General features: G+C 47.4%; 1 protein-coding gene across 3 annotated transcripts in view; it reads right to left on the reverse strand.

Moving 5' to 3' along the window:
• Positions 1-4,349: 4,349 nt before the first annotated feature.
• TNR (tenascin R) overlaps positions 4,350-25,245 on the reverse strand; it is a 383,067-nt gene continuing 362,171 nt past the window's right edge. For all 3 annotated transcript variants that reach the window (XM_037013699.2, XM_037013698.2, XM_017655710.3), the window contains 5 exons: positions 20,463-20,614; positions 18,925-19,021; positions 14,356-14,517; positions 10,130-10,293; positions 4,350-9,214 (listed from right to left, as the gene is read on the reverse strand). In XM_037013699.2, the coding sequence (XP_036869594.2) occupies positions 9,095-9,214; positions 10,130-10,293; positions 14,356-14,517; positions 18,925-19,021; positions 20,463-20,614 (695 nt within the window). In that variant the 3' untranslated portion in view covers positions 4,350-9,094. The remainder of the gene's footprint in view (positions 9,215-10,129; positions 10,294-14,355; positions 14,518-18,924; positions 19,022-20,462; positions 20,615-25,245) is intronic.

Here is a 25,245-nt window from a genome sequence, read left to right on the forward strand (position 1 = left end):
AGTGGGAGATTGCTGTGTGGCTGGAAGCTGGGGTTTTATCCCTGTTTCTCACATGGCCCCGAGTTGAGGAGAGGCCTGCTGATGTCTAGAAAAGACTTAGGAAGAATGAACTTAGAAAAAAATTCCCAAGGCTGGGTTTCTGTCCTTTTTTAGAAACTCTCCCTGTGTCTCCCTTTTAACATGGGGCCGTGGAGGAAGGTCCCTCCCTCTTGGCCTTGGGATTCATGGTGCTCAGGCCGTCCCTGGCCGCATGTGGGGAACTCTGTCATCAAAGTCCCTCCCAGCACCCAGGGAGCCAGGCAGACGGGAAGATGCCACCACTCCTGGCCCTGCTCCTGTAGGTTTTGCTGCCCCATGCCCTCTCACTCTTACTGATGCTGCTCCCTCCTTGCTCCCTGCCCCTTGGGTAACCCTTATTTTCATAAGACACAGCCAGCTGAGCTCCCCATACAGCCTCCTCAGTGCCCCACCCAACTGTGCCAGGGAAAGGGTTTGTCTACATCTCAGGCACCTACCCTGTGCTTTACCTACACTTCTATACTCTTGGCTCTGGGTGCTTCTGGATCTGACCTGGATGGAAGTTTCCCTCCTGACCCTCCTCTGCGGCTGTTACCTGGCTGGGTCTTACTTAATGTTTTCTGGAGGTTAGAGTTGATCTTACTGTGTACACGGGGCTTATTTTCAAGGGAGAGAAAGGGAAGCTGTTTTCCCAGGTGATAAGCCTGAGAGGGAGGTGGTCACAGGAGCCGGGACTGAGCCGAGGGTAGGCAGGCTCAGCAAGTGGACCTACTAAATATTGCTCACCCGTCCCCGTAGGTGGCACTAGAGCCTCGGAGATCTGGCTGCCACTGGGCACTCAGGGTTGAGGGAGCCCGGCAGTGAGTCCGTCTCCAGCTGATCAAGGCCTCAAAACTGTAGACAAGACTAGTCCAGGTGATGCTGGGGCATCCAGCATCCGCCACTCACCAGGGACCTTTCCTGATGGTAAAAACAAAGGGTGGGATGAAGAATTCCAAGTAGGTGGAGGTAAAGAAGGAAGAGAGGGAGAGGCGAGGAGGGGAGGCGGGGAGCTGGGGAGAAGGAGGGCGGGGCAGGGATGGTGAGGCCTTGATGAGAGACTCCGAAAGGGGGTGGGGGCAGGAGTGCCGCGGAAGAGCAGGACCTTCGGTATGAGAACGGCCTACCCAGAGGGCGGCGCAGAGAACATCCATGGAGGAGAGGAGGCGAGAGTGCAGGCAAAGGGAGGCCCACCCTGAGAAAGGCGTGCATCCCTGGCCCCCAAAGGACTCAGCATGCACACCGTTCCCTCAGGATCTTTTATTAACGTATAGAAAATGTGTTTAAAAAAGGAACTATACAGAAGCTAAAAGCAATCAGGACTAAAAATACTAGTTAACAATGGTTAACAAGCGAGGTTCCGGTCTTTGAGCTACAGCGCCGTGAAAGGGTGGGGGAGGCTGGTTTTCTCCCTCCCTTCCTACGTTTTTGTAATTTTAGTTCATTTGAGTGTACATCGCTGAAGGAGTATGGACCCCATCTTCTTGTTTTTTCCTTCTTCCCAGTTTTTCTTTTAAGTAAATGTTTTTTCCAAGCATGTTGTAGCTACAAAGTCAGTAAACAGGTCTTCGTTGTTTTTACCTGAAAGGGCTGTTAACGGTTAAAATGACAAACTCAAATTCAGAGGGACCGGAGGATTTGGTGTTTATGATTTCTCAGAACATCAGCCTAGAGACCAGCGGGCTGGCTGTCGGCTGCCTGGGCTCCAGGTAGCAGCTCCCTCAGAGTCACAGTGACTTGCTTCGAGTACCTGGGGCTCCTGGGGGCCTGGAGGGCCTTGGAGGTTGGAATAACTGGGTGGGTGTGTGTGGACGATGGGAAGGAAGGGTCTCACAGATTCTGAGCGCTGAGTCGGTGGGACCGTGGCCCGAGGCTAGGCCTCCGAGAGACCATGGGTGGGAAAGGGAGCATCTGTTTGGCTGGTACTTTTGCAGAAACCATGGAGTCTGCGGCATCTACTGTGGAGGTGTCGCTGCTGCTCGAGCAGCCCTCATGGGGAAGAGGACCATAAAATGCAGAGTGCTCCCTCAAAAGATCCGTTCCTTTATATATAAATGTCATTCAGTTAAGAGAAAGGGGTTCATTTTTGGAGTTTGGGTCTGGCAGCTAAAAATACAAGTTCCCAAGACCAATTCCCTTCCAAATGCCCCAAAGTGGTAGAGGGAGCTGAGCTTGTAGCCCACTGTCCTCTGAGACCCCCAACCCACCCCCACAGCTCCTCCCACCACCACCACCACCACTGTGGACATGGGGGCATGTAGGGAGAAGGGAAGAGAAACCAGAGAATAAAGAAAATTGTCTCCTGCTTTCTTCTAGCCTCATTCCTCCAAAATTCCACTGGTGTGCTCTGTGAGAAGAGAGACCAAATCAGTCTGCAACCTGCTGGTTTTAGCCTAAAAATGCATGGGATGTCTGCATTGATACCATCTGCATGGGCTTGAAAATATTAATAATTTAACTCTTTTCCTCCCAAATTCTGGAGTAAAAGTAATACTCCAGGAACGTGTACCATGTTTATTTTTTCCCCCAATGCCGGTTATACTGTCTGTGTCAGTTTGAGAAGCGTGACTCTGGCATTTCCCACTCTTCAAATGTTGGGTGAGAAAGTGGGTTCTAGATACCCGGAGGAGTAGGGCACAGGGGATAGTGTTTGCGTCCTGGTCCCTACCGTCCCCTTCCAGCTTGCTGGGGACCTCTCCCTCACCTCCCAAAGAGGAAAACAGAAGAAAAAAAAGGAAAGCTTTGGGGAGGTTGCTCCCTCCTAGTAAGGTCGGAGGTCCTTTGGGGTATATGGCAAAGGATGCAAAGGCTCCTTTTCCTTAAATGACATCAGAAGCTCCTTTGCATGAACATTAGTAAAATCCAGGATGGTGGCCACTTGGCTAAATAAATAAAAAGGGTGGCATCCTCATGGAGTTGCACACGCCTTGAGGTGCTTGAGAATCAGATGACGAGTGTGCCATTACAGCTCCTTTGGTAACTGTGTGAATTTGAGGACGCGATTCAACTTTTCTGCCCCTTCATTCCCTCATCTGTAAAATGGTTAAAATGATAAACTCAAATTCAGAGGGACTGAAGGGTTTGGTGTTTATGATTTCTTAGAACATCAGCCTAGAGACCAGCGGGCTGGCTGTCGGCTGCCTGGGCTCAGGCAGGTGGTTGTTGTGGGGATTTAACAAAGTAATATATGTAAAGCTCCTGGCACAGTATCTGGAAAAATAGGAGCAATAAATACCACTTGTCTTAGTCTTTGTTTGGGGAAAGAAATACTAAAAAGGCTTTGCCAAATGTGGTCTCAGCTCTGTTGTTAATTAGCTGTGTGAGCTTGGGCAAGTTGCCTAACCTTTCTGGGCCTTGGTTTCTGGGAGCATGAAACGAGAGGGTGGGACAGATGATCTCAAGTCCCCTCCAGCTCTAAGGTGTGTTCCCAGCCTTGGGCTCTTGGGAGTCCTGTTGATCATTATTAGTGCTCAAGGGCTGGGTGTTAAAAAGCAACCCAGGGGCTCCCTGGGGGCTGCTGCAGCAGTGATGAGAAGAAAACACATTTGCCTCCTAGCCATGCTTCTGGACCACACCATCTCTAGTGGCTTAGGAGTTCTGGGCCTCCTGGGATGTTTGCACTGCCTTCCATGAGCCCATGGTGCCGATGAACCATTGCCAGGACCTGGGAGAACTGAACCAGTGAGATGGAAAGAGTTAAATGTTTCTCAACTGGAAATTTAGCCTCAGCCCAGCCTCATAGCTGACAATGAGGAGCTGTTTTACTAAGTTAACAGCGGCCACGGAGTTGGTCTGAGGAACAAGAGCTGTATTATTTGGATGCTCCGTGGTAGCCTTAGTAAGCGTGGGGAAGGAGGGAGGATTTCCGGTTTGGAGAAAATACATCCCTGTCCAAAGGCTGTGAGGTTTGCCAAGGACATTTGGACAACAAAGGGCTGCAGGTGCAGTGAAGTCAGGCTTCAGGCAAGGGGTGACCTTGAAAAATAAATAAGAAATGCTGGCGATGACAAATCAGGCTGGGCCTGCTGGGAGGAAACAGTGAGGTCCAGTGGGATTGGTTGAGTAAGTAAAGAATGGCCTTCTGCTGTCCATTTTCTGGCCAGTGCTGCCTCTGGGGCCTTAGTCTCTCCTGTGAAGTGGGCGAGCTGACGGGGGCCTTGGTGGCAGTTTGGGGGCTGGGAATCAAGGAACTAAGGCTTGTCCTTCTACCATGGCACCTCACATCTGGTCTCTGCATCTTTACTGTGGGGTCATCTATAGAAGACTCGCTTTTAGGCTCCAGCAATCCATCATCTTCTTTTTGATTTCATATTGTATTTTGTGTTTTATTTTTTCTTCTCCCCAGCTGTTTTTCAAAGCTTGAGGAACGCAGACCAAACATGAGCAAACCCAGTGTGGATATAATCAGGATGAACCGGGGCCACCCTTCCAGACCGGGCCTGAATCTACGCCAGTACACCCTCTTAAACTACACTAGTTTTTCTCCCTGCTTGCTTTTGGAGGTTTTCCTCCGGTCTGTGCGTTCTCATTTGGCTGGTGATGCCAAAATGCTCCCGCATAGTTCAGGGGAACTTTCTCACATCTGTGGGAAGATGGCTTATGGCTGAAACAAAGTTTAGGGGAGCTTTTAGTCAAAGACCTTCAGGAACATGGCCGAAGGACCCAGGGGTACAGCCAGAGAGGTCTACAGGCCTAGCCCAGAAGCCAGCCCTGTGACTCACCTTTCCTCAGAGTTTGAACGTCTCTGTCACTGTCACCTGGAGGAAACCTGACCACCCAGAGAGGCTGGGTGGAGCTCCTGGTACCCCTGGAGCTTTGTGTGAGAGGCAGACTGACCACCTGCATGGATTCCTGCCAGGCTTCTGGGGTCCCAAGGCCCTTGTTGCAGCCTGGGCAAGTCGGAGGCCAGTGAGAACAAATTATCTCATCTTCTATGGGATTACTGAAACCGAACTGAAGTCTGATTTTTTTTTTTCAAACTTTTTTCCCCCCAAATCTTAAGAGTAGACAGTGGGGTGCAAGCAGAGTGATCCCTTTGGAGGGAAAGAGTCAGAAGTAAGGCTGAATAGAAGTCTGGTGATAAGAAAGCAAGCCACAGAATAGCAAATATCCTGAGTAAGTGGCTCCACCTTTCCTGAGATTCTGGGTGGAGGTTAAAAAAAAAAAAAAGGAATAATGTTTTCATGCCCCCGGAATATTTGCAAATCCAGGTCACTAGCTCGTCCATTTTGACCCTCAGTTTGGTGCAGTCATTGTTCTTACAGGTTCCCTTTGTTTCTCCAGAAGAGAGAACAAAGAGGAACTCAAAACCCTTTTGTCAATGGATAGCTTTTAAAGAGCTCTTTGAAAAGATTCCATAATGATCTATTGTCCCTTAATCTATACAGCTCTGTTCTGGGACTGGATTTTTAAAGCGTAAGTGTGACTAGGTTTGGTTTGGCATTGAGCTCACTGGCAACCTTGGTTCTCTCTGGGTTTACTTGAAACAGTTTTTCGGGCGCAGGAAGCTGGTTGGTTCCCAGGTGGAGGGGGAAAGAGGGTTGCGGTGCCTTACTGCTTTATGGGTTGTGGAGTGGGGAGCTGTGGGGCTGGGGGGAGGGCAGAGCTGACTGTAGAAGTGCGCCCTACATTTCCTTGCTGCCATTATTGCTGTGGTTGTTTAACAAATCAATCTCTTGTGCAAGTCAGTTGCCCTATTTCCCTGGGTCCTGGTTTGGTGTGAGTTCTGGAAACCTGAGGGACTTGCTGCCCTCAACCCCAGTGGTGGTTCACACGGTTTCAGGAGGTGGCCGGGGGTTGTGACTGCCACCTCGCGGTCACACTTAGCAAGCCGCCCTTTTCCAGTGAAATCTGGCCCACCGGCTAGTGGTTTTCTCCACATTTCATGTACCTGCGTGCCCACCCTCCCCATTTAAATCCACCTCCTTTGCTTTCTGGAAATGTGAGTTCGCTGTGTTGGGAACTATTTGGTGGGGAAATTCAAAAAGGAAAAACTGCCTGGATCTTGGGTCTAGGCAGTGAGTCTGCTGCAGACACTGGTAGGGTTTTTTGTTTGTTTGTTTGAAGTGTATTTCCTGATGTGTCTGCAGTTAAATTGCCTCCGGGCAGGGTGCACTTCTGTTCCTTTGGAGCCCCCTAATGGAAACTTTGGTGGGCTTAGGCGGCTGTGTGCAAGTGAGTATTGCTTTCTGGATCTACTCGTGTGAAGAGCACACGTGCTTGGAGGAACAGGATAAGCTGGAATCAGAGAGGAAAGTTAAGCTTTGAGTCTAGTTGATCATGGGGCCTGGGGAGAGAAGGGGGCAAAGCGACTTAAAAATGGTGAGAACCTGGGAGAAAAATCACTCAATTTAATGAAAGGAATCTACAATATCCCTTTATAGAAGCTTGGACTGCTCTTTGAAGTATCTTTCTCACTTTGAAATTCTTTAAAATGAATGTAGGCAATGCTGCTGATACTATTTATAAAAAGGTTCCGCAGGGAAAAATGGTTCCAATAAAAGGCAGGTTTTGGCTTCCCCTGATGTTTCTTGCTTTTACCTGAATTGATGACACAAGGATTCATAATCTTTTTCCATTTCAGTTCCGTTGATGAGGTGGATTGTATGTACTGGCACCACCCAGGTCCCTGGGCTCTGCTTTTATGGACAAAATTAGTTCAGCCTCTTATTTGGCATTATCTCAACGTGTTCTCCTATGTGTGTGTGTGTGTGGTGTGTGTTTTCCTTATGATTTCTGAATCAGTCCCTTCCTTCCTTCCTTCCTTCCTTCCTTCCTTCCTTCCTTCCTTCCTTCCTTCCTTCCTTCCTTCCTTCCTTCCTTCCTTCCTTTTTTCCTTCCTTCCTTCTTTCCCTCCCTCCCTCCCTCCCTCCCTCCTTCTTCTTTCCTTCTTTTTAATAAAACAGGGCTTATGGTAAATTTTCATTACTTAATCAAGCTTTCTCACCCATGCCAATTTCTACTCATTTTCAGATCAGAGGCTAGTGTTGCTGACTATTCAAACTGAAAGGGCAGTTAGAAGCCATTCTAGTTTAAACTTTCATTCAATAGGTGAGGAAACTGAGACCCAGAGACGTCAACAACATCCCCTCTGCCATGGAGCCAAAAATGCAGAGGAGGCCTATACCTTAGCCCCTAGTCCCTCAGTTAATGTGCTTCCACCACTCATTCGTGTCCCACTGTCTAGCTGAATCTTCTTTAATTTACAGATATTTTGAAGGTGCTCTTCTGCTTCTCTCTCCTTTTCCTAGTTTTTTTGAAGCCCACGGTGAACTGAGAAATGGAAATGTCATCTCCATTTTCCAGCACCAGGTTTGTCCAGCACACCCACACCACAGCAGTGAGCGAGGCTGGGAGACCTGCAGAAGGGGGAGTGCCTACAGCAAGGGGCCGCTGACGTCATCCTCAGAACATCAGAAGTGGGACCATCAGCCCGAGCGACTGTCCTTTCCTGGTTAGCAAGCTTGGTGAGGTTGTGGATGTTCCATTAGAAAACTGCCAGTTCTTAGGCTCATCCAGAACCTGGGAGAGAAAGGGATCAGATGCCCTAGTTGGACTGAAAATGAACACTACAGAAAATGAACCTGGGGCTTTGAGGAAAAGGCAAGGGAAGGCAGAAAGCAGTTGGGGAAGCAGGGCACTGACTTTGTGGAAGCTGCAGGCCAGCTTCCAGCCAACATTTGATTTGGAGCAGTTGAGGGTCATAGCTTCTAGAGCTCCAGCTTTCTTGGGCTTAAAAATCAAATCATGCTAGTGACGAGAGCACATGTCATAAAATGGGAGGTAGGCCCACAGACCTCCCCTGCTCACCTTTGGATTTCTAGATGCAATTTCCTCTGGCATTTTTCATTTTTCCTCTCAAAGGCAGAATAATAAAAGAAGATGAGAAAGGTGTCTCATCATCTTGCCGCATTTAAGAGGTCATTCCTGTTTCGGAAAGGCCCAAAAAAGAAGAAAAAACCAGAAACCCAGACCCCCCAAATCCACCTCTTCTCATGGGTTGTCAGTCAGAGGAATGGCTGGCTGGTCACGTAACTTCTTCTGATTCTTATTAAGCCACCCACCTTAAGGAGAGCCTGGCTGAAGACACAAATGAGGCCTTCAGTTTGCAATTCAGGAAAAAAAAAAAAAGCCACAACCAATAGGACCACAAACAGAGCAAACAGGGCTAGGCAAGATCTGTGTCCCCACGGGACCTATTATCTCAATGGCAGGTGTCCTGAACCAAAAGAGCTAAAACCCACAACCGTCTCCCCCTCCCATTCCCAAAGAAAGTTGCTGTCTGTCTGACCCGAGGGAGGGGCAGTGGCTTAGGTCCCCACGGATATAGCAGCGGCCAGGGATGGGCAACACCTTGGGAGGCAGAGTCCAGAGCAGTGGCTGGGCAAGTGGGGCCACGGGGGCCTCAGGGTAGGAAGGAAGTCAGCACAGGATGACTTGGGGCTGGAAAGGAGGCCACCACTCTTCAAAGGTAACACAGGACACTCAGGTGGTAAGAGCATCAGAAGATGAGAATCTTTGGCCCGTTGGCCCGTTAGAAAGGACCTGGGCTGTTGGGATGGGGTGATCTGTTTCCTCTGAAGGGGAGTTGTTGGCAAAGCTCTTCTGATGAGGCTTCTTCCCCAGGCTAGTGTGAGAAACTGGTCATCAAAGACAGTGACGCCGGCAGTACTGCCTGACAGGGACGGGTAGTTCAGGAGGAGGGCAGGACAAGGCCTGCGGCCAGAACAATATCACTCAGGGGCTTACCTTTGAATGGGTCTTTTACAAAAACTTGCCACTTTTCCTGCTTGGTGGGGAAAAGATGGGAAGGTTAAGGATGACGGGGTAGGAGGGAGAATGGAGACCAAGGGTCAGGCCCTGTGGCAGCAGAAACCACGAGCAGATGACTCTCAGCGAATTCTTGCTACTTCCTGCTTTCTTCAGACACTCTTAATATGTTGCAAAGCACATTACTCTTACCCCCCACCCCTTGTTTCATATTATAAAATACAAACAAATGACAGAAAAGGTCAGTTGGCTTGCGGCTGTCCATTGCTCAGAACTGCGAGGACCGCCGCTTCCTCCCGGCCATGAGACGGTGGTTATAGGGACGCATCTTCATTTCCACAAAGGGGATGGAAAACTCGTGGCCTTTCCAATGGTACCAGTTGATCCCCTGGGAGGGAGAAAGATAAGCAGGTCAGTCACCCTTCCCCTGACACCGGGGGAAACATCCAGCTTGAAAAGAAGGGGAATGATGGGAGCAGGGACTCCAAGGTGTAAATTTAGCCATTTTCCATTAACATGAAGCTTTGAGGTTCAGTCCCCGGTAAGGTTAGTGGAGCAGAATTTCCTTTCAGATTTTCTCTTCAAACACATCTGTAAGCTGGGTCTTTACTGGGGAATACGCTGCAGGTCATTCCTTATTGCCAGCTTTCTGTTTCTGACTCTCAGAAGTTGCATGTGCCAGCAACCAGTGTTGAATTTCAAAACCCCAATAGGATGGAAGCATTCTGAAGAGAATAACTGTGTTTGCCCACTCCCGATGGGCAAGCCAAGTGGTCTCCACCTGTGGTGACCATCTTGGTTCACTTAGGGCTAAGGAGTTTCCCTGGCTGCTGGCCTTGCAGGGCTAAAACGGGGGAAGTCCCAGTTGGCCCCATTAGTCACCCTGTTACCCAGGCCAGCCTATGAACTTGAAGTCTCTAATGGGGAATGAGAGTCTAGTTTACACTGGTATTTCTGATCTCTCCTATCCTGGGGCCCTTCTTAAAATGAAGCTGGGTCTGGGAAGCTGTCCCTGGAATTGATAAGCTCTTCACGGGATCTTCTAGATGAGGAAATGCAGTGGAACTTGACTATGTCAAGGGCTTCTCTGACTGAGTTCTAGCTCCTGGGTCTAGATGCTTTCCTTTTCTTCCTCTGGCTTCTACTCTGTCCTGCCCTTATCCCAGTGTCTGCATTACTTTTCCTTTTCTTAAGACTCTCAGTATTGTAAGACCCACACATTTATTCCAAACATACTACAGCTAAGGGGACTGTGGGTGCCACAGCTCTGGGTCACTCCTGACAGCGGCCGAGCTCCACCCACCTGGCTGTGCCTGGACTCTCCATATTTCCCATTGAGGTTGGTCCGGTGGCAGTTCTTATACCACCAGGCTCCCTTATATGACATGGCACAGTTGGTAACCGCAACATCATTGTCTCTGTCCTCTGTGGAGAAAGGCCGTCCCTGATGGTAGCTGAGGGAGTCCCCTGCAAGAAAGGTATATTTGTGAGGCTGTCCAGTTTGTCCCTGTTTTGTCAGGATTTTCTGCACATTCGACCTAGTCCCCAATAATCTGGCTTCCAAGCAGGGGACCTTCCATTATCTCTCCCACTTCCACCCGTTTCTCAGCCTGGCTGTACTGGACTCTCACTCCACCTTATCCTCCAGGTCAACAGCTTCCATGTTGCTCTCTCTGTCTCATTTCCTCATTTCCCTGACCTTCTGCTCTGAGCTCTGTCCACTGTGCACCACCTCGCCACCGCTGTCTATTTCCTCCATGCCTGCACTGGGACACAGGCATTCGTGGTTCCTTTTGTCTTCAGAGGAGACAGTGGGGAATCATGGCAACCTGAGCCACTCTGGGTCACCACCATGCAGCCACAGCCTGGCCTTCTCCATGGTTCGTCGGGCCTGGTCGGCCCACACCCAAAACCCCATGTTCAGAACTTGGTACCACGTGTGAAGAGTGACATCTGCCAACTAGGGTTCCTGTCCATAGGCAACATCATGATGAGAAAATCCTAACCATGTCAGAGAAGTGGTCTGGGAAACCGGCCCGGGGCTGTGTCTTGGCAAGGGCAGGCTTGAAGGGTGGAGAAAATGTCCAAATCACTCTCTAGAAATATTCAATGGGCTAATGAGTAGGAAAAAAAGTTAAAGAAGAACTCTTTGAGGATATATGGGAATCAGTAGGTGAAGACTGTAAGGAGGCATGTTTTGGCTAAATATCTGGGGAGAAATTACCTATTAGAGCTGTTCACAAATAGAGGATAGACTACTTAGAGACATGTGTAAGATCTCCACTCTTAGAGGCAAACAGGGGCTGGGGTTCTCTTGCTGGGATGCTGTGCAGAGGACTCACATGAACTGAGTGTTTGAAGTTAGGGATCACACTGTACTTAATTTATAATTAATGGCTAAGCCTTTGGCAGGATTTATGGTTAGAGATGGTGTGATGGGGCTTGTGCTATTGACTCAACATTATTCTAGATGCTTCTATTGCCGTAAGCTAGGAGAGACCATAGTTCTGATCCTATGACATCTAAGTCCACACTCACAGTGGTCACTCAATGCCTCCAACTCTTCCCACCACATGTTAACTCTTCAAGGGATCACCTGTGCTTTGTGGGGAAGCCCCATTCCCTCAGGTCATTTGGGTCCCTAACTCAACATATCATTGTCTCTATGGCATCTTTTACATCTTCCCCTCCCAGTCTCCAAGGAATCAGGTTTTGTGTCCATCTCTACAGCTAATCCTACTACTTGCAACTCATTCTTTCCTATTTCTTCCAGATCCAGGAAAAGGCAGAAAAATTTCTTCTTTTTTGTATATTTTTTAAGCATTTCACCACCTCCTATCCAAAGTCAGACTCATATCCTTTATTTAAAAAATTCTTGGATTAATTCTGCTCTCTAGTGACATTTTCTTTACCATCAATTCCTTGGCTATGTTGTCTCTGCCCACAATCTTATTATCTTCTTATCTCTTACTTAATCCCCTGTAATTTAGAATTTTCCCTCTTTACTGCCTGGAACAATTCTCTCCAGCTTCCACTCTGATGCTGTTGTCTCAGATGTGATCATAACATTGGCATTTATCTCCTCCTCAAATCTGGCTCTTCTTTCCATTTTTGCCTCATATATCCACCTCATATATTCAGTACATTATCTAAGCTATGTACTTGTTTTTCTACTTTCAAACCATGGTTCAGATTTATACTTTCTCTTAATTCTTGACATTAGTCAAAGCTCCTTTTATCTCCTCCCAGGATTACTACAGCAGCTGCCACCTGGTCTCTGTTCTTCACTCAGATTTGCTTTATCTTGTTTATCACTGTCACAGTGAGCTTCCTAAAACCCGACTTTCCTTATGCCTCTAAGGACCTACCACGGCTCCTCACTGCCCACCATAAGGATGCTGAACTCTACTGCTTCGCTTCGAGGTCCTCAGAACCTGGCTCCATCCTTCTCCACCAATCTTCTTTCTATTCATTCTGAACTCACACCCTGCCCTGGACTCTTCATGCCTGCCCTCCACCCACAGTAACTGTTCTTTCTGTGACTTTTCTTCCAGGCTTTGCCCTCCCTGGAGTGTGTCCCTTACCCTTGGGGTCCCAATCAAATGCTGCTGCCTTCAGCCAGCCAGAACTCCCTTCTCTGGGCTTCTAAACTGGAAGTGAGTACCATTTATTTTGTGGTGAGTTACTTTCTAATTGTTTCCTTTTAAAAAATAGATGTTTAGTTCTTGCAGAGGCAGTGTCTTATGTTTATTTTGGGCCCCCATGATTTGCACAGTGAACATCTAAGAGGTGCTCAACAACCTGTCTTTGATAACTTGATTTGGAGTTTTCAATTCTAATCCAATTAGAGGTCTGGTTAGAGACTTGAATTTTGGTAGCCCTAAGAAATGCAGACAGCAGATGGGGCTGAACTTGGATGAGAGGTCATCCAATTTGGCTAGACTGTTGCCAAGAGGGCCAGTAAAATGAGCAACAGCTGAAGATAAAAACCAGGGGAATTGGGTAATAGAAAATGCCAGAAAGTGAGGATGGACTCTCCCTCCTGGGGGCCTTCTGGTCTAGAAAGAACAATAATTGTGGGAATCACCCAGAGAAGGGTGCAGCCTACATAAGTTCAGGTTTTCATCTCTTGAAGAAGATGAACTGAATATTTAAGGTGAGGGATCAGGCTGTAGTTAATTTACGGTGATTGGCTACATTGTTGGCAGGATTTGCTTATGAGACAGGAGAGTAGACGTGCTCCAGGAGGCCCAGTAGCAAGACAAGGCTACAACAGAGGCAGCAGGGGGCCACGTTAGACAGATAAAAACAGGCCTGGAGCAGGTGAAGAGGAGGGAGGAGGCTGGGGCTTGTAAGGAAGTGGGAGGGCTTGCTTTTCTTTCTGTAGGAAAAATAAGACCTGCATTTATATTGAATAATTCTCATCTTAAGGAGTGAGGAGTGTCAGGTTTTTTTTAAACAAAGGATTTATTCTGACATCTTGTTTAAAACACTGTATTTCAACAGTTATTTTATGCCCAAACCATGGTAAATTGGACCTTTGTTGGGGTCAGTTCAGGTATGTCAGATTGCCTCGGGAATGACCTCCAGTTTGAACGACAAAGGACAGGATGTCTTTCCTTTTGAGTAACGGTAACTGACTGAGAAGAGAAATAATTGCTCAGATGTAGTAACTAAAAGAGCAGCAGCTTGATGATCTTCTTATTTCAAGAGGCATACAATGTTGCTAAAATTACACACCATCATTTGGCCCTAAAGGTGGAGTTAGTGAAAGGACCAATAATTCCATGTACCAGACTGCAGAATTTTGGGCAAAATGGGTTTTATGAAATGTACTGTAAGAGAACGCAAGAACAGATTGGCAGAGCCTAGGAAGTAGACTAAATATTATGTTCCAATAAAACTATTATTGCAACAGAGCTTATAGAGATGGTTGCTCAACTTAGGAGCAATGTCACAAAAATCTATACGGAACACGTGGCCATGCAGGTGGTTCTTGTGAGGAATGAAAAGAAATGTGGCCGGGGAGGACTGTGTAAGTGCTGCTGCTTGTTCCTTGGTGGAGGTGCTGTGATGACAGCTGATGGGGGGGGGTGTCACCTCAGAATAGGGGGGTTTGTTTTCATTAGTTCAAAGATGGTTTTCCTAGATGTCATGGCATGAGAGATTGCTATGACTTCTACCCACAATCATGCTTTTGCTGAGCCAATATTGATTAACATAAGACAAGAAAAACAATCCTTTGCTCTCACACTGCACATTTTTTAAACTTTAAAAGCACTCTCACTGTATTTACTGCATTTTTTCTGTCTGTTATAGGAAGTAGGGCAAGGCATTATTATGATGTTCCAGATGAGGAACCCAAGTCCTGAGAAGCTGATTTCAGTTCCCTGAGTGGTTGCGGACAACGTGGACCAGAGCCAGTGATTCCTGCCCTCTGGCTCCCTCGCTGGCTAGCTGCTCCTGCAGGTCAGCCCTAGAATGCAGGGATCTGCTGCATGCCCATTGCCCCCGGCGGGTGGTGAGTACCTGCAGTGCCGTTGTAAGCCCCTATGCGGAGTTTGTACAGACTTCTGCTATCCTCCACAGAGAACTTGTCGTAGTGGGCGAAGGCAGCCTCCTGGCCGTCTCGCATGTCCACACGCAGCTCGTAGCGGCCCTGGGATGTGATCCGGTGTATGTTGTCTAGCCCTATGGAGAGAGCGGAGAGTGTAATGGGCCTGGACCCAGTGGCTTTAGAAATGGAGGGACATGCAACCATCCTCAGAACAGATGTTATGGGAAGGGGAGGAGTGTTCCAGACTGCTTTTGCCCTCAGCCCTCCCCAGGTCATCATCAGACAGACCCTACTGGGCTCTGAATTTCCTCCTGCAAAAGGCCATGCTCGTCTGCTGATGAGCTACTGCCCCAGGTCAGCTCAGAGGGCCTAATGCCTAGTCTGGACCCAGTAACTGACCAGCTGAGCCTCAGGATTCCTGGCTCCATCTCCCATCGCCTCCCTCTCTAAACCATGGTGTGGGGTAAAAAACGACAAGAGGCATTATACAGGTGTGAATCTTTTGGTATGGGCGGTAGGAATCAAGAGGTCGAAGCACTGATCAGGGCTGTTTAGAGTGGGCCCTAGGGTTACAGGATTCCCAGACATCCTCCAGCCTGCCAAGGGGCTCTGTCCACCTCTCATTGCGCTGCCCCTACTTCTCTCAGGCTCCAGCCCACATGAGGCTTCCATATGAAGGTCAGGGAATATTGTCACCTGCTTCCTGCCTCCAGTTCCTTTGTCTCTCATGCACCGGCTACAGCTTGCTTCACTGCCTTTTCACTCATCTTTCTGGGGAGTTACTCTCATTCAGCCACTCTCCTTGACTCTAAGCTTTCCAGGCCTTAGTCTAAGACACTGCTGTAAGGTACAAACTTCTGCAAGGGCAGATTTTGGGCAGAGCCCAGATCTTTCTTGGTGACATTGTCTCATATACATTTTCCTGTCCGTTTGTCCTGGCTGGTTGTGCCCTGTGACTTTCTGACTTTGACCTGTCTGCCCAGAGTTTGAACCACTCACCTTGTATTGCTAATGATCACTGAATCCTCCTGGTGTCTGTCTGTCTACTCAACTGGGGTCCTCGTGCTTTGCTACATCTGACACTGATCAGAGTACTCCATGATTTAGAATCAAAGGATTTCAGACATGAAAGGGAATTTAGAGATTAGTTAGGCTAATCTATTTGTTTTGTGGAAAAGGAGGCTGAAATCCAGAGAGGTGAAATGATTGACTGAGGGTCCCCTGTATCTTTCTTCTTCAGTATCTTATTTGAATTAAAGCTTTACATTGACTGAACAAACAAGCAAATAATTTAGAAAGAGACTCATAAACACAGAGAACAAAGTGGGTGGTTGCTAGAGGAGAGGGTAGAGGGATGGTCAAAACAGGTGAAGGGAATAAAAAGGTACAAACTTCCAATTATAAAATAAACAGTCAGGGGGATGAACGTAAGTATAGGGAATATGGTCAATAATATTGTAACATCTTTGTATGTTGAAAGATTTCAACTACACCCTGGTAACCATTTAGTAATGTTTATAATTGTCAAATCACTATGTTGTACACCTGAAATCAGTTATGATGATGCGTGTCAACTATATTTCAATAGAAAACAAAAATAAATTAACAAAAAATGAAGCTCTGTATTGATTGCAAGTTGAAGCTGTTTGCTGTTTGTTGGGTGGCTGACCCACATTCTTGCTTAGCTCTGTGCTTGTGTGAACACAGTGGGTCCTGTAGTACTCTGCTCAGATGACTAACGGGACAGTGGACACATCCCCTAGCAGCTGCAGAGGTTGGCTGCTAACAGCTCACAGTTGCCGTGGTCTTGACCAAATGGGAGCCACTTTACCCGGGAAGCTATACTCTCCCCTCCCTGTGCCTTGGGCAGACAGACCTCTATCAGAGTCTGATGTGGGGTACCAAAGTCCTGCCTCTTTGCCTCAGTGGGGACCAACTCTGAGGAGCAATCCAATGCTCTAGAGGTTCCTTGAGGATCAAACTAAAGCTAGTTTCCCACCTAAGCTTGGATTTTTGCCCCTTTCCCCCCTGCTCTGCTCTGCCTCCCCTATCCCTCTGCTCCTGAGAGCACTCCTTCAATAAATCACTTGAATAGGAATCCCTGTCTCAGGCTCTGCCTTTAGGGAACCCAACTTAGGACAACAAGTTGGGTCACAGTGTTACTCCCAACATGAGTATTGCTGTCAAACTGCACATCACTAAGCCAGGCCTCTACAAAGAATTCTCACACTCTCTCTGTTACCTATGGCATTAGGCCAAGACTTCTCTTTCCAACTTAGATACCAAGATGGGTCTCCATTTTACCCCCCTAACCTCATTTTCTTCTTTCCCTGACCTGTGCCTTCATTCTGGTTGACTGGTTTCTTCATTGTCACATCTGCACACATCAAAAGGATTCTGCTTTGCCTCTCTATCTGCCCCCTTCCCTTAGTTATTCTCCCTTGTCATCCCTCAATGCCTTCTCCACGAAGAGGAGTTCTTCCTGTCTGAATAGCTGTGGCTTCTTGTTGACAGCTCACAGGTCAAGTGCAGTGTTTCCCAGTGTGAGCTGGCATCTCTGATGATACGAGAAATATTTTGGGAATAAGGACTGAATACCTTGAACGTATAGGAAGGAAGATTATTCCCAAATACTCTCTCTCTCTCTTAATAGATTAATGAGAGGCCCTAACCCTGATCCTACCCTTAATTCTCAGTCTCAGTTTGGTTCCAGTACCTTGTGGTTTAACATCTAATGTTTTCTCATCTTCATTTTTACCTCCCCCACTACCATCAGCAATACCACCACCACCAGTTTGGAGCCCCCATATTTCACTGGCATTTAATGACATTAAAACTGTTTTCATTGCATTTATTTTTGAGGTTTCCTTTTACTTACAGCATATGATAATAAACTAGCTTTCCATTTTTGGCAATGTTATGGAGCTTCAAATGATAGATTTAATTACATAGAACAAGTGATCTAAGGAGAATATAAGTGCATGATAGTTCAGATATTTCCCAGATATGTCCAAAATTGTGAAAGTGGTGCACATGGGGGAGGTCTGGGAAATGTGGGCACTGTTTGCTCTGGGTGCCTTGAGCCATGGACATTGCACCTGTCTCCAAGCTGTTTGCAAACTCTTAGAAGGTAAAGATATTTTCCTATTCATTTGACTTCTCTCTCAATGTTATTATATGCATTTTGCCTTGTATTTTTATTACCACACCAGCAAACACAGATCTGGGCATCTAATAGGTGCTCAACAAGTTCTTAATAATTGATGACTGATTAATTGGTATCTATACTTTAGGTATCTATTATCCCCAGGCACCATATACAGTCGATGGAGTTAAATACGATGTGGTCCCATCCCTGAAAGAAGTTTACATAGATAGTCAAGAGAGACAGAAAGGAAATGGATGCTGTGATTTGGGCCCACAGAAAAGAGACCAGCCAATTCTCCCACAGGCAAAGGGTGAGAGAAAAGGGGAGGATAGGGTCTGTGGGGGAAGAGGTGTTCAGCTGAGTCTTCGAATATGCACAGATGGGTGCCAAGGTGTAGAGGGAAGGGGGACAGTTGGCTGGCAGAGCAGGCCTTGCAGAGGAAACATTAGTGGTTCAGAACATTTGGACTTTGGGGTCAGGATGGGGAGCAGGCTCCAGAGGTAGATTAGAGAGGGCCTTCCACCTGGTGGTCATGAGGAGTCACTGAGAAGTTTCACAAATGGGGTTTAAGGAACGCTCAGATTTGGGGCATGAGCAAGATCATCATGTGGTCAATGGGATGGTCCTGGAGGCTGGGAGGCCATTTAGGAGGCTGTGATATGAGGATCCAGAAGAAAGACAGTAAGGCCTGCATGAGACAGTGACAGGAGAGGAGACTGCACATATGGGAACTGATCATTCACCTTTCTCCCTGCTCTCCTGCACAAATCACTGTGAATGGAAACCCAGCCAAGGGGGAGAGGCGGGTGATAATAACTGTATTGCTTTCCGGGATTGGGGCCACTGCCATCTGCCTGGATCAGGTGTGTGTTTGCCGTCTCACACCAGTGCAGTTCTCAATCAGACCCCCTGCTTGTGTCAGCCTCTAGGAAATGACCAGTCAGCTCTAATGCCGTTCTCATTTTTCCCTTCCCTTGCCAAGTCAGGAAATAACATCCCTCCAAGGAACCAGAGCAGAGGACTGCCTCATTTCCTCCTGACCTGCAGGCTGGCTGGGGCCTGGCTTCTGAGAGATGCCCAGCCAGCCTGCTTCCCCCTTCTCCTTCCCTGACCAGGCAGCTCACTCTCTTTGTAGTTGCCTCTTGTCAAGACCCATCAGTATAAGAGACTATTAATGAGGATGGGAAGAGACAGAGAAAAGAGGAAAACACCACAATAAGACAAAAACAGATCAATAGTGGAGCCAAACAGAGCAAGAGGTACTGAAAGCAATTCATGAGCTGTCAACTTCTCAACAGGCACAGGGTTTCTGGTAGTCCCATATGGACCCAGAAAGGAGAAAGATGGACAAGAAACCAGAGCAGCACTCCAGGAGAAAGCAGAGAGGCGTTACCCAGCCAAAACTCATCCTCCAGGTTCCCAAAGCCAACGAGGTACTCAGCCCATTTCCGGAAAAAATCCGTTTGGCCATTCTGCCGTCTCTGGAATACCTGTGAAGAGAAAGGCGGGGAATGAAGAGATGCCAAGGATAGTAAACTCATGAGGAAAATTGCTAGAGCCGTTTTATATCTGCAACGACGAAGATGCTCAGGCAAGGACACTGCAGGGCAGAGCTCTGTATTTGCTCAGCAGTCTTCATAGGAGAGGCTCAGAGCTCTTTTCTTGAAATGCAGAGGCCTCTGAGGAATTGGCCAGGGTGTGAGGTTGACACTAATTTGCACCCCTGCAAAGTAGAAAGGATTCAGGATACATATCAAGTCCTCAAACCGCCAGGGGAAATAAGGCTTGGCTCTCAAATTAATCTTTTTGCAACACGGAGTGTAGCAGAAAGCATTTCTCACCAAAAGAATGGGACCAACTTCCAATCAACTGGTCACTGTCATTGTCCTATTGCAGGCAAAGCAATTGTATATCATTCATTCTCTGAGCTGTTTGAGGGCTAATTTCATGTAACCTTCAATACATCAGCCTTGGCTTCAATTTCCAATTATGCTTTAAGAAGGAGGCACAAATATCAGAAACGTAAAAGAAAATGTCTCCCAAGAGTAGCTGTTATGAGCACAGTCACCATTTAACTCCATTAAAACACTATCCAATTTGCCCCGGGCAGAATACACCTCTAAGTGTTAGTAGTGCTGGAGGGGGACAGGGGGTGGGGGGAGCCGCAGGAGGGAGGATGGCCTGGGTTACTGTCTTGTGGGGACCCAGCCCTGCTGGGCTGCTGTGAGGCCAGGCTGCCAGAACTCTCCCTTCCCCTCAGTGGGCTGCACTGACAGTTGGGCCCTTGGCCAAGTGGCCCTCTCTCTCCTCTTGGTGCTGCCCCGTCAGCTGTGGGAGGGCGGTGACAGGAAACAGTGTCTCTCTCTTCTCAGCCACTGGGGTTCCCTGAAGGCTCTGGGGCAGAAGCAGGGAGGCCAGGGAAGGATGGTGGCCAGGGTGACCTTTGTGACTAGAGGTGGCTATCCATGTTTTGCCCCTCATCTGCTTCTCTCATGTATGTAATCCTCCCAGAGAAAGATGCTGATCACCTTCCCATGGACGCTCACCTCCCCCTGGGGAGGAGCTGCCCCTCTATTCCTTTATTAGAGCTACAGTCTTCAGCAGGCAAGGCCCCTGCAGCTATCTGAGCCACTACTCCCCTTCCCTGGCGCCCTCCTGCATCAACTCTCCTCACAGAGGGAGCAGTATTCCCGGGGCCCCTTCCCTGGGCCAGACCACGGCCTTGATATGCTCAGCCCTTCCTCTGCCTGGCCAAACCTATGATTGGGCTGCTGAGCAAGGGCCCCGACAGCATGAAGAACCCCAAGATGGACAGCTGAGGGTCTGGATGAAGGGATAGCCAGAGGGTGCTGAGGTCTGGGCCCATGGCGCTGAGCCCGGTGGGCTAGAACAGGGCTGTTTGCATGCATGGGGAGTAGTGCAGGTACTTACAATCCAGCCTCCTCCGTCAGTGGCCATGTCGCAGTACACCTGTAACTTTTGGCTTAGCTCTCCCTTGAGAAAGATGGTATAAACCCCACTCAGAGTGTCTCCATTCATCAAATGCTGGGCACAGTCTTGAGGATGAGGGAACACCCGGCCCCCTGCAAAGGAAAAGAGGCAATTTCCAGAAAGGATCCTTTCTCCCACTATGCATAAGAGCCCCTTGGATTGAGAAGTTTTTAGAGGCTTCATGATACTTCATCGAGAGCTGTAAGGAATTCTCCCTGGATCTCCATCAGTGCACGAGAACCTTGCACCACCCTGCATTTTCTTCTTCAGCTGATGCTGGATTTGCCAGATAATATGCAGTTTTGTGGGATCTGGAGACCAAATTGCTGGGTTCACAGTCTGGCTGCTCCACTTACCTATTTGTTTGGCCTTAAGCAAATGGCCTGATTTCCCTGGGTATCAGTTTTCTCATTAGTAAAATGAGGATAATAAAAATATCCCCCTCTCAAGGGGGAAGTTGTGTTACTGCAGCCAGTGCCTGATAATTCAGACCATGATTACAGATGCACAGGCCACAGTAGGTCACTGTAGGGCCCACCATTCAAAAGGCTGAGGGGCATTAAGCAAGCCTTCCACCATCTTCATGGCAGCTCTTCAGGAATGCCCCAACAAGCTCAGTGTTAGCAAGGAGATGGATATCTGTTCTTCCTGTAAAGTAATCTCTTGATGGGACCAAACAATCAAATCGCCATGTTTTACAGTTCAATTTAACTTTAAGGAGAGGGCAGAGGAAATAAATTGCTGTTCATCTTTCAGAGAGAACAGCCCAATTTGTAGAACACTATCTAATTAGCTAAAAAGAGAAGCTTAAATCATTTCTCTTGAAAAGCTTAGCTTCAGGGCAAATTTTAATGCTTAGCAGGCAAGCCAGGGAGCAGAGATCCCACCCTGGGAGACTTTCTGGACTGCAGGAGCTGACAGAGCATGTAAAAGGCAGAGCCTGTATGTGAGGACAAGTGGTTTGGGTGGTCTGTACATAGGACAATCTTCTAGGTCAGTGGAGTGCAGTGTGGTACGTTGTTCTGCATCTTTGAACTGTAGCAGTTAGGAAGAGAGGCTGTGTAGAGACCTCAGGTGCCAGTCACCACAGTGTCCCCTAGTGGCAGGACCTGCACACTACAGGTGTGACAGGGCCACTTGGTGAGGTCAGAGCAAATGACAGTATAATGAATGCCCCACAAGGGAGGTGACATAAGAAGCTCACTGAATGCCCTGGCCGTCTAACACCCTGTTACAATCATCAGTGAAGTTTCCTGTGTTAACAAGAGGTTGTTGGGGGCTCAGCTGACTTCAAGCAGGGCCCCTCTTGGAGATGTGTTAACCCCTCCTACACAGATTGCCCAGCTTGCTGCCATGGCACGTTTAGGCGTCATTCCCATTTCAGGGAGTTTAGAACAAAGGCACTGCCTACTTCAGGGGATAAGAGTATCATTATACATAACCACAGAGGACTTCTGCTTTACAAAGTGTGCTTTTATTTCTACTTCATTCTTGCAAGAAACTTAACAGGAAGGCAGATGGTTATAGATCAAAGACTCATTTTACAGAGAAGCAAAGTGCTCTTAGAAAGATCACGTGACTTCCTGCAGTCACTGGAAATCAAGTTTTCAGCCCCCAAGTCATGTGCTCCTTGCACTCTACTAAATCAGGGAATATAACATATTATACATTTTCCTGGACGTATCTGTATCCATACAGCAAAGGATTAATTAATGTCTGTAATTTATAAGCATATAAAGCCCCAAAGGTTAAAGTTACATCAAAAAGTTCTGTGTTCAAATTAAACATCTTTCCCCTCCAAAACTGATCTCCTTAATAGCTTCAGAAAAGGTCTTAACTTTCATCTCTAGCGTGTTCTAGAGCTCGCGAGAACCCCCGATTCCTGCTATTCCTAGAGGTTACAGTTACAGTTTTAGGGACCAGGTGCCAGTGAACTTTTTTCCCTCCCCCTGTTGCTTTGGGAGCTTTGCAACTATTCCCAGGTCACCCTCCTAGTCTTTGGAGCAAGCAGCCTACCTGCCTCCCTTTCTCCCCTTTTTTCTCACTGCCTTAGTTTCTCATTTGAGGAGGTCCACGCAAAATGTTCTTGGTCTCCAGCTCACACATACACAGCCCTTTCTCCTGAACCAACTCAGCTCCTTCAAGGGGATAGAACCCCCAATTTATTCCCAATACCCAACGTGTCCCCCCAGAACATCTTCCCCCAAACATTAAAAAAAACGACCTCATATAAATATACATATAAAACCAAACAAAACTTCATACTAGGAAAATAAATGATCTGACATAGGCTTTTTCACATTGGTAATGTAGATTATTTAATATTTCAGTTGCAGATACTTTTAAAAGCTTCAAGCATATTAGTTGCTTTAAGGTAGACATGCCAAAAGCAAACATAGTAAACTGAGATGACTTTCCCTGGAGAACAGTTTTTAAGTACTTCAAGGACAGGCATATCAAAGAAGGGTTCATTGTTTCAAGTCAGAGAATGGGAGCAAAATCAACCTAAGAAAAAAGTGTGATCTAAGGGGTGTCAAAAGTTTGGATGGGATGAAGGCCCTGACTGCACCCTGAGAGAGGAAGGGCCATGTTTTCTTCCTTTTGAGTCCCCACATGGGGCTCACTGTGTGTGGGGCTGCCTGGTTTCTGGGAGCACTTGCCTTACTTGTGAAAAATTTCAAGGTTCACCTTGGTTGTTCCCAGATTCGATTTAGTGAAGTTTAGCCCGCTGCCTTAATGCAAAGACAATCAGCAGGTATTTAGCTTGAGCAGAGTATCAGGGGCAGCAATCTGATATTTTCACATCCTGGGAGTTGGGAGACAACACGATCTTTACCACAAAACCCCTCCTCCTCTGGTCCTCAACGTTGTCAAAGTCTTGCCTCCCCTTGCTAGTCCTTGATCAAATTATTATTCCTTTTCACCAGTAGAGAGGAAGCAGACGCTCACTCATTGTTCCCAAACTGGAACTTTACTAAAATTCAGATTTCGGGGTCCTGAGGCAGATCTACTGAGTCAGAATGTTAGGGGAGGAGGGCACCAGGGAGTCAGTGTTTTACGGAGCTCCTCAGCTGAGGCTGAGGGCCAGGTGGATCTGAGCTCCACTCTTCCTCTAATACATTTCTTTCTTCTCAGACAGGCCAAGAGGTGGAACTAGCAAGCTAGCGTGGGGCCCCGGGGGCCTGGAAGTCTGTTTTCTTGGCCTAGATCCATACGGCCAAGTGGATATAGCCTCTCAGTCTCTCTCTCTTTCTCCCTCCCCTCTTTCCTTTTCTTTCCCTTTTTCCATTTTCTTCTCTCTCTTTTTCTTCCTTTTCTCTTTCCCAGTAGGTATGTCATGAGTGGACAGGTTTCAAGATTTAGATGGGGTAGGATGGGAAAAAGAAGGGATAAGAGACTCTAATTGTCCTGAGTTTAAGCTTTGTGTTCCAGTTCTTAGCATTAAGTTTTGCTTTGGAGGCTAACGACTTAGCTAATCATGAAGGATGCACTGACTCCTATTCTGCTGTGTTGGTTTTGTACATGTTGTGAATCCCTCCATTCTTCGGAGACTGTCAGAGCAAATGTCAGGTATCCTTAGCTCCCTGGATGTCAAACCAGCTGATATGATGAGAAACTGACCTTGAGCCCTAATACAGATTATCCCAGTAATTTTTCCCAAGGCAGAAATTTTAGGACCAAGAGCAAAACCAGGAGGCTTTTCTTCCCTTTGGTGCAATAACTGGAACCCAATCTGACAAAGAGGCATCTTTTCCCTTTTTTCCTTTTTTCCTTTTTTCTTTTTCTTTTTTTTTTTAGCACAGGCAGTGGTGATTACCAAGTTTAGAGGAAAGCAATGCCAAGTGATCAGCACACTGAGTGTCTCATCACTAAAGCAATGGAAACAAATAATCAACTGTTTCTAGATGTAACTGTGAGATTAACAGGATCGGGGCACTCACTGGAAGAATTGCTCAGAAACTGGTTTGTGTGGGGCATCCAAAGGCTGAATGCTGAGTGGGGTGAAGTGAGCTGTGTGACACAAAGTGCAATCAGAGAGCCCCTCGCTGGCTTTTCTCTTACTTGTTTTATGCTCTTGGATGTAGTCTTCAAAATGGTCAGAGTTAATGGCTTTGGAGAGCATCTGCCTACTGCCCACTCTTATGGCCTCAGCATCAGGGCCAGAGCCTTGATATTCACAATTCTCACTGAGAACAACTCCAGCAGGTCTCCTCTAACTGCACAGCAAATTGTACAGCTCCACAGAGGCACAGGTGACCGTCTCTGGCCACCAGCACTTAGATTTGTTTTTCTTAGAAGTGGGTTTGTGGCTGGCAGGTTTGTGGGGAGGTCGTTTGAGGTCATGGGCAGGGAAAAATGACCCAGCCTGCATAGACCGTTTAACCCACTTAAGCCTCCTTCACACACCTTCTAATTCCTCTTCCTATTTATTCTCTTTTATATATTCACTCAACAAACATATAAGAAATGTCTGCTGGCTTCTAAATTGTGGGCTAAGAGACAGGAATATAAAAAAGAAGAAGACACAGTACCATCTTTAAGGTTGCTCATCCTATATGTGAAACAGACAAATATAATCCTGAGTTCTAAGTGCTCTGGGAAAGAGATGAACAAGGGGAGCTATCAAAACATGGAAGTGGGCATGCAATGGAGCTCAGGGCCAGTGAAGGTAGGGGGAGCTGTGAAGCCTGGGATGGGACAGGGATTAGCAAGTGCTAATCCA

Source organism: Manis javanica, chromosome 11 (assembly GCF_040802235.1).
Source record: "Manis javanica isolate MJ-LG chromosome 11, MJ_LKY, whole genome shotgun sequence".
NCBI classification, from domain to species: Eukaryota; Metazoa; Chordata; class Mammalia; order Pholidota; family Manidae; genus Manis; species Manis javanica.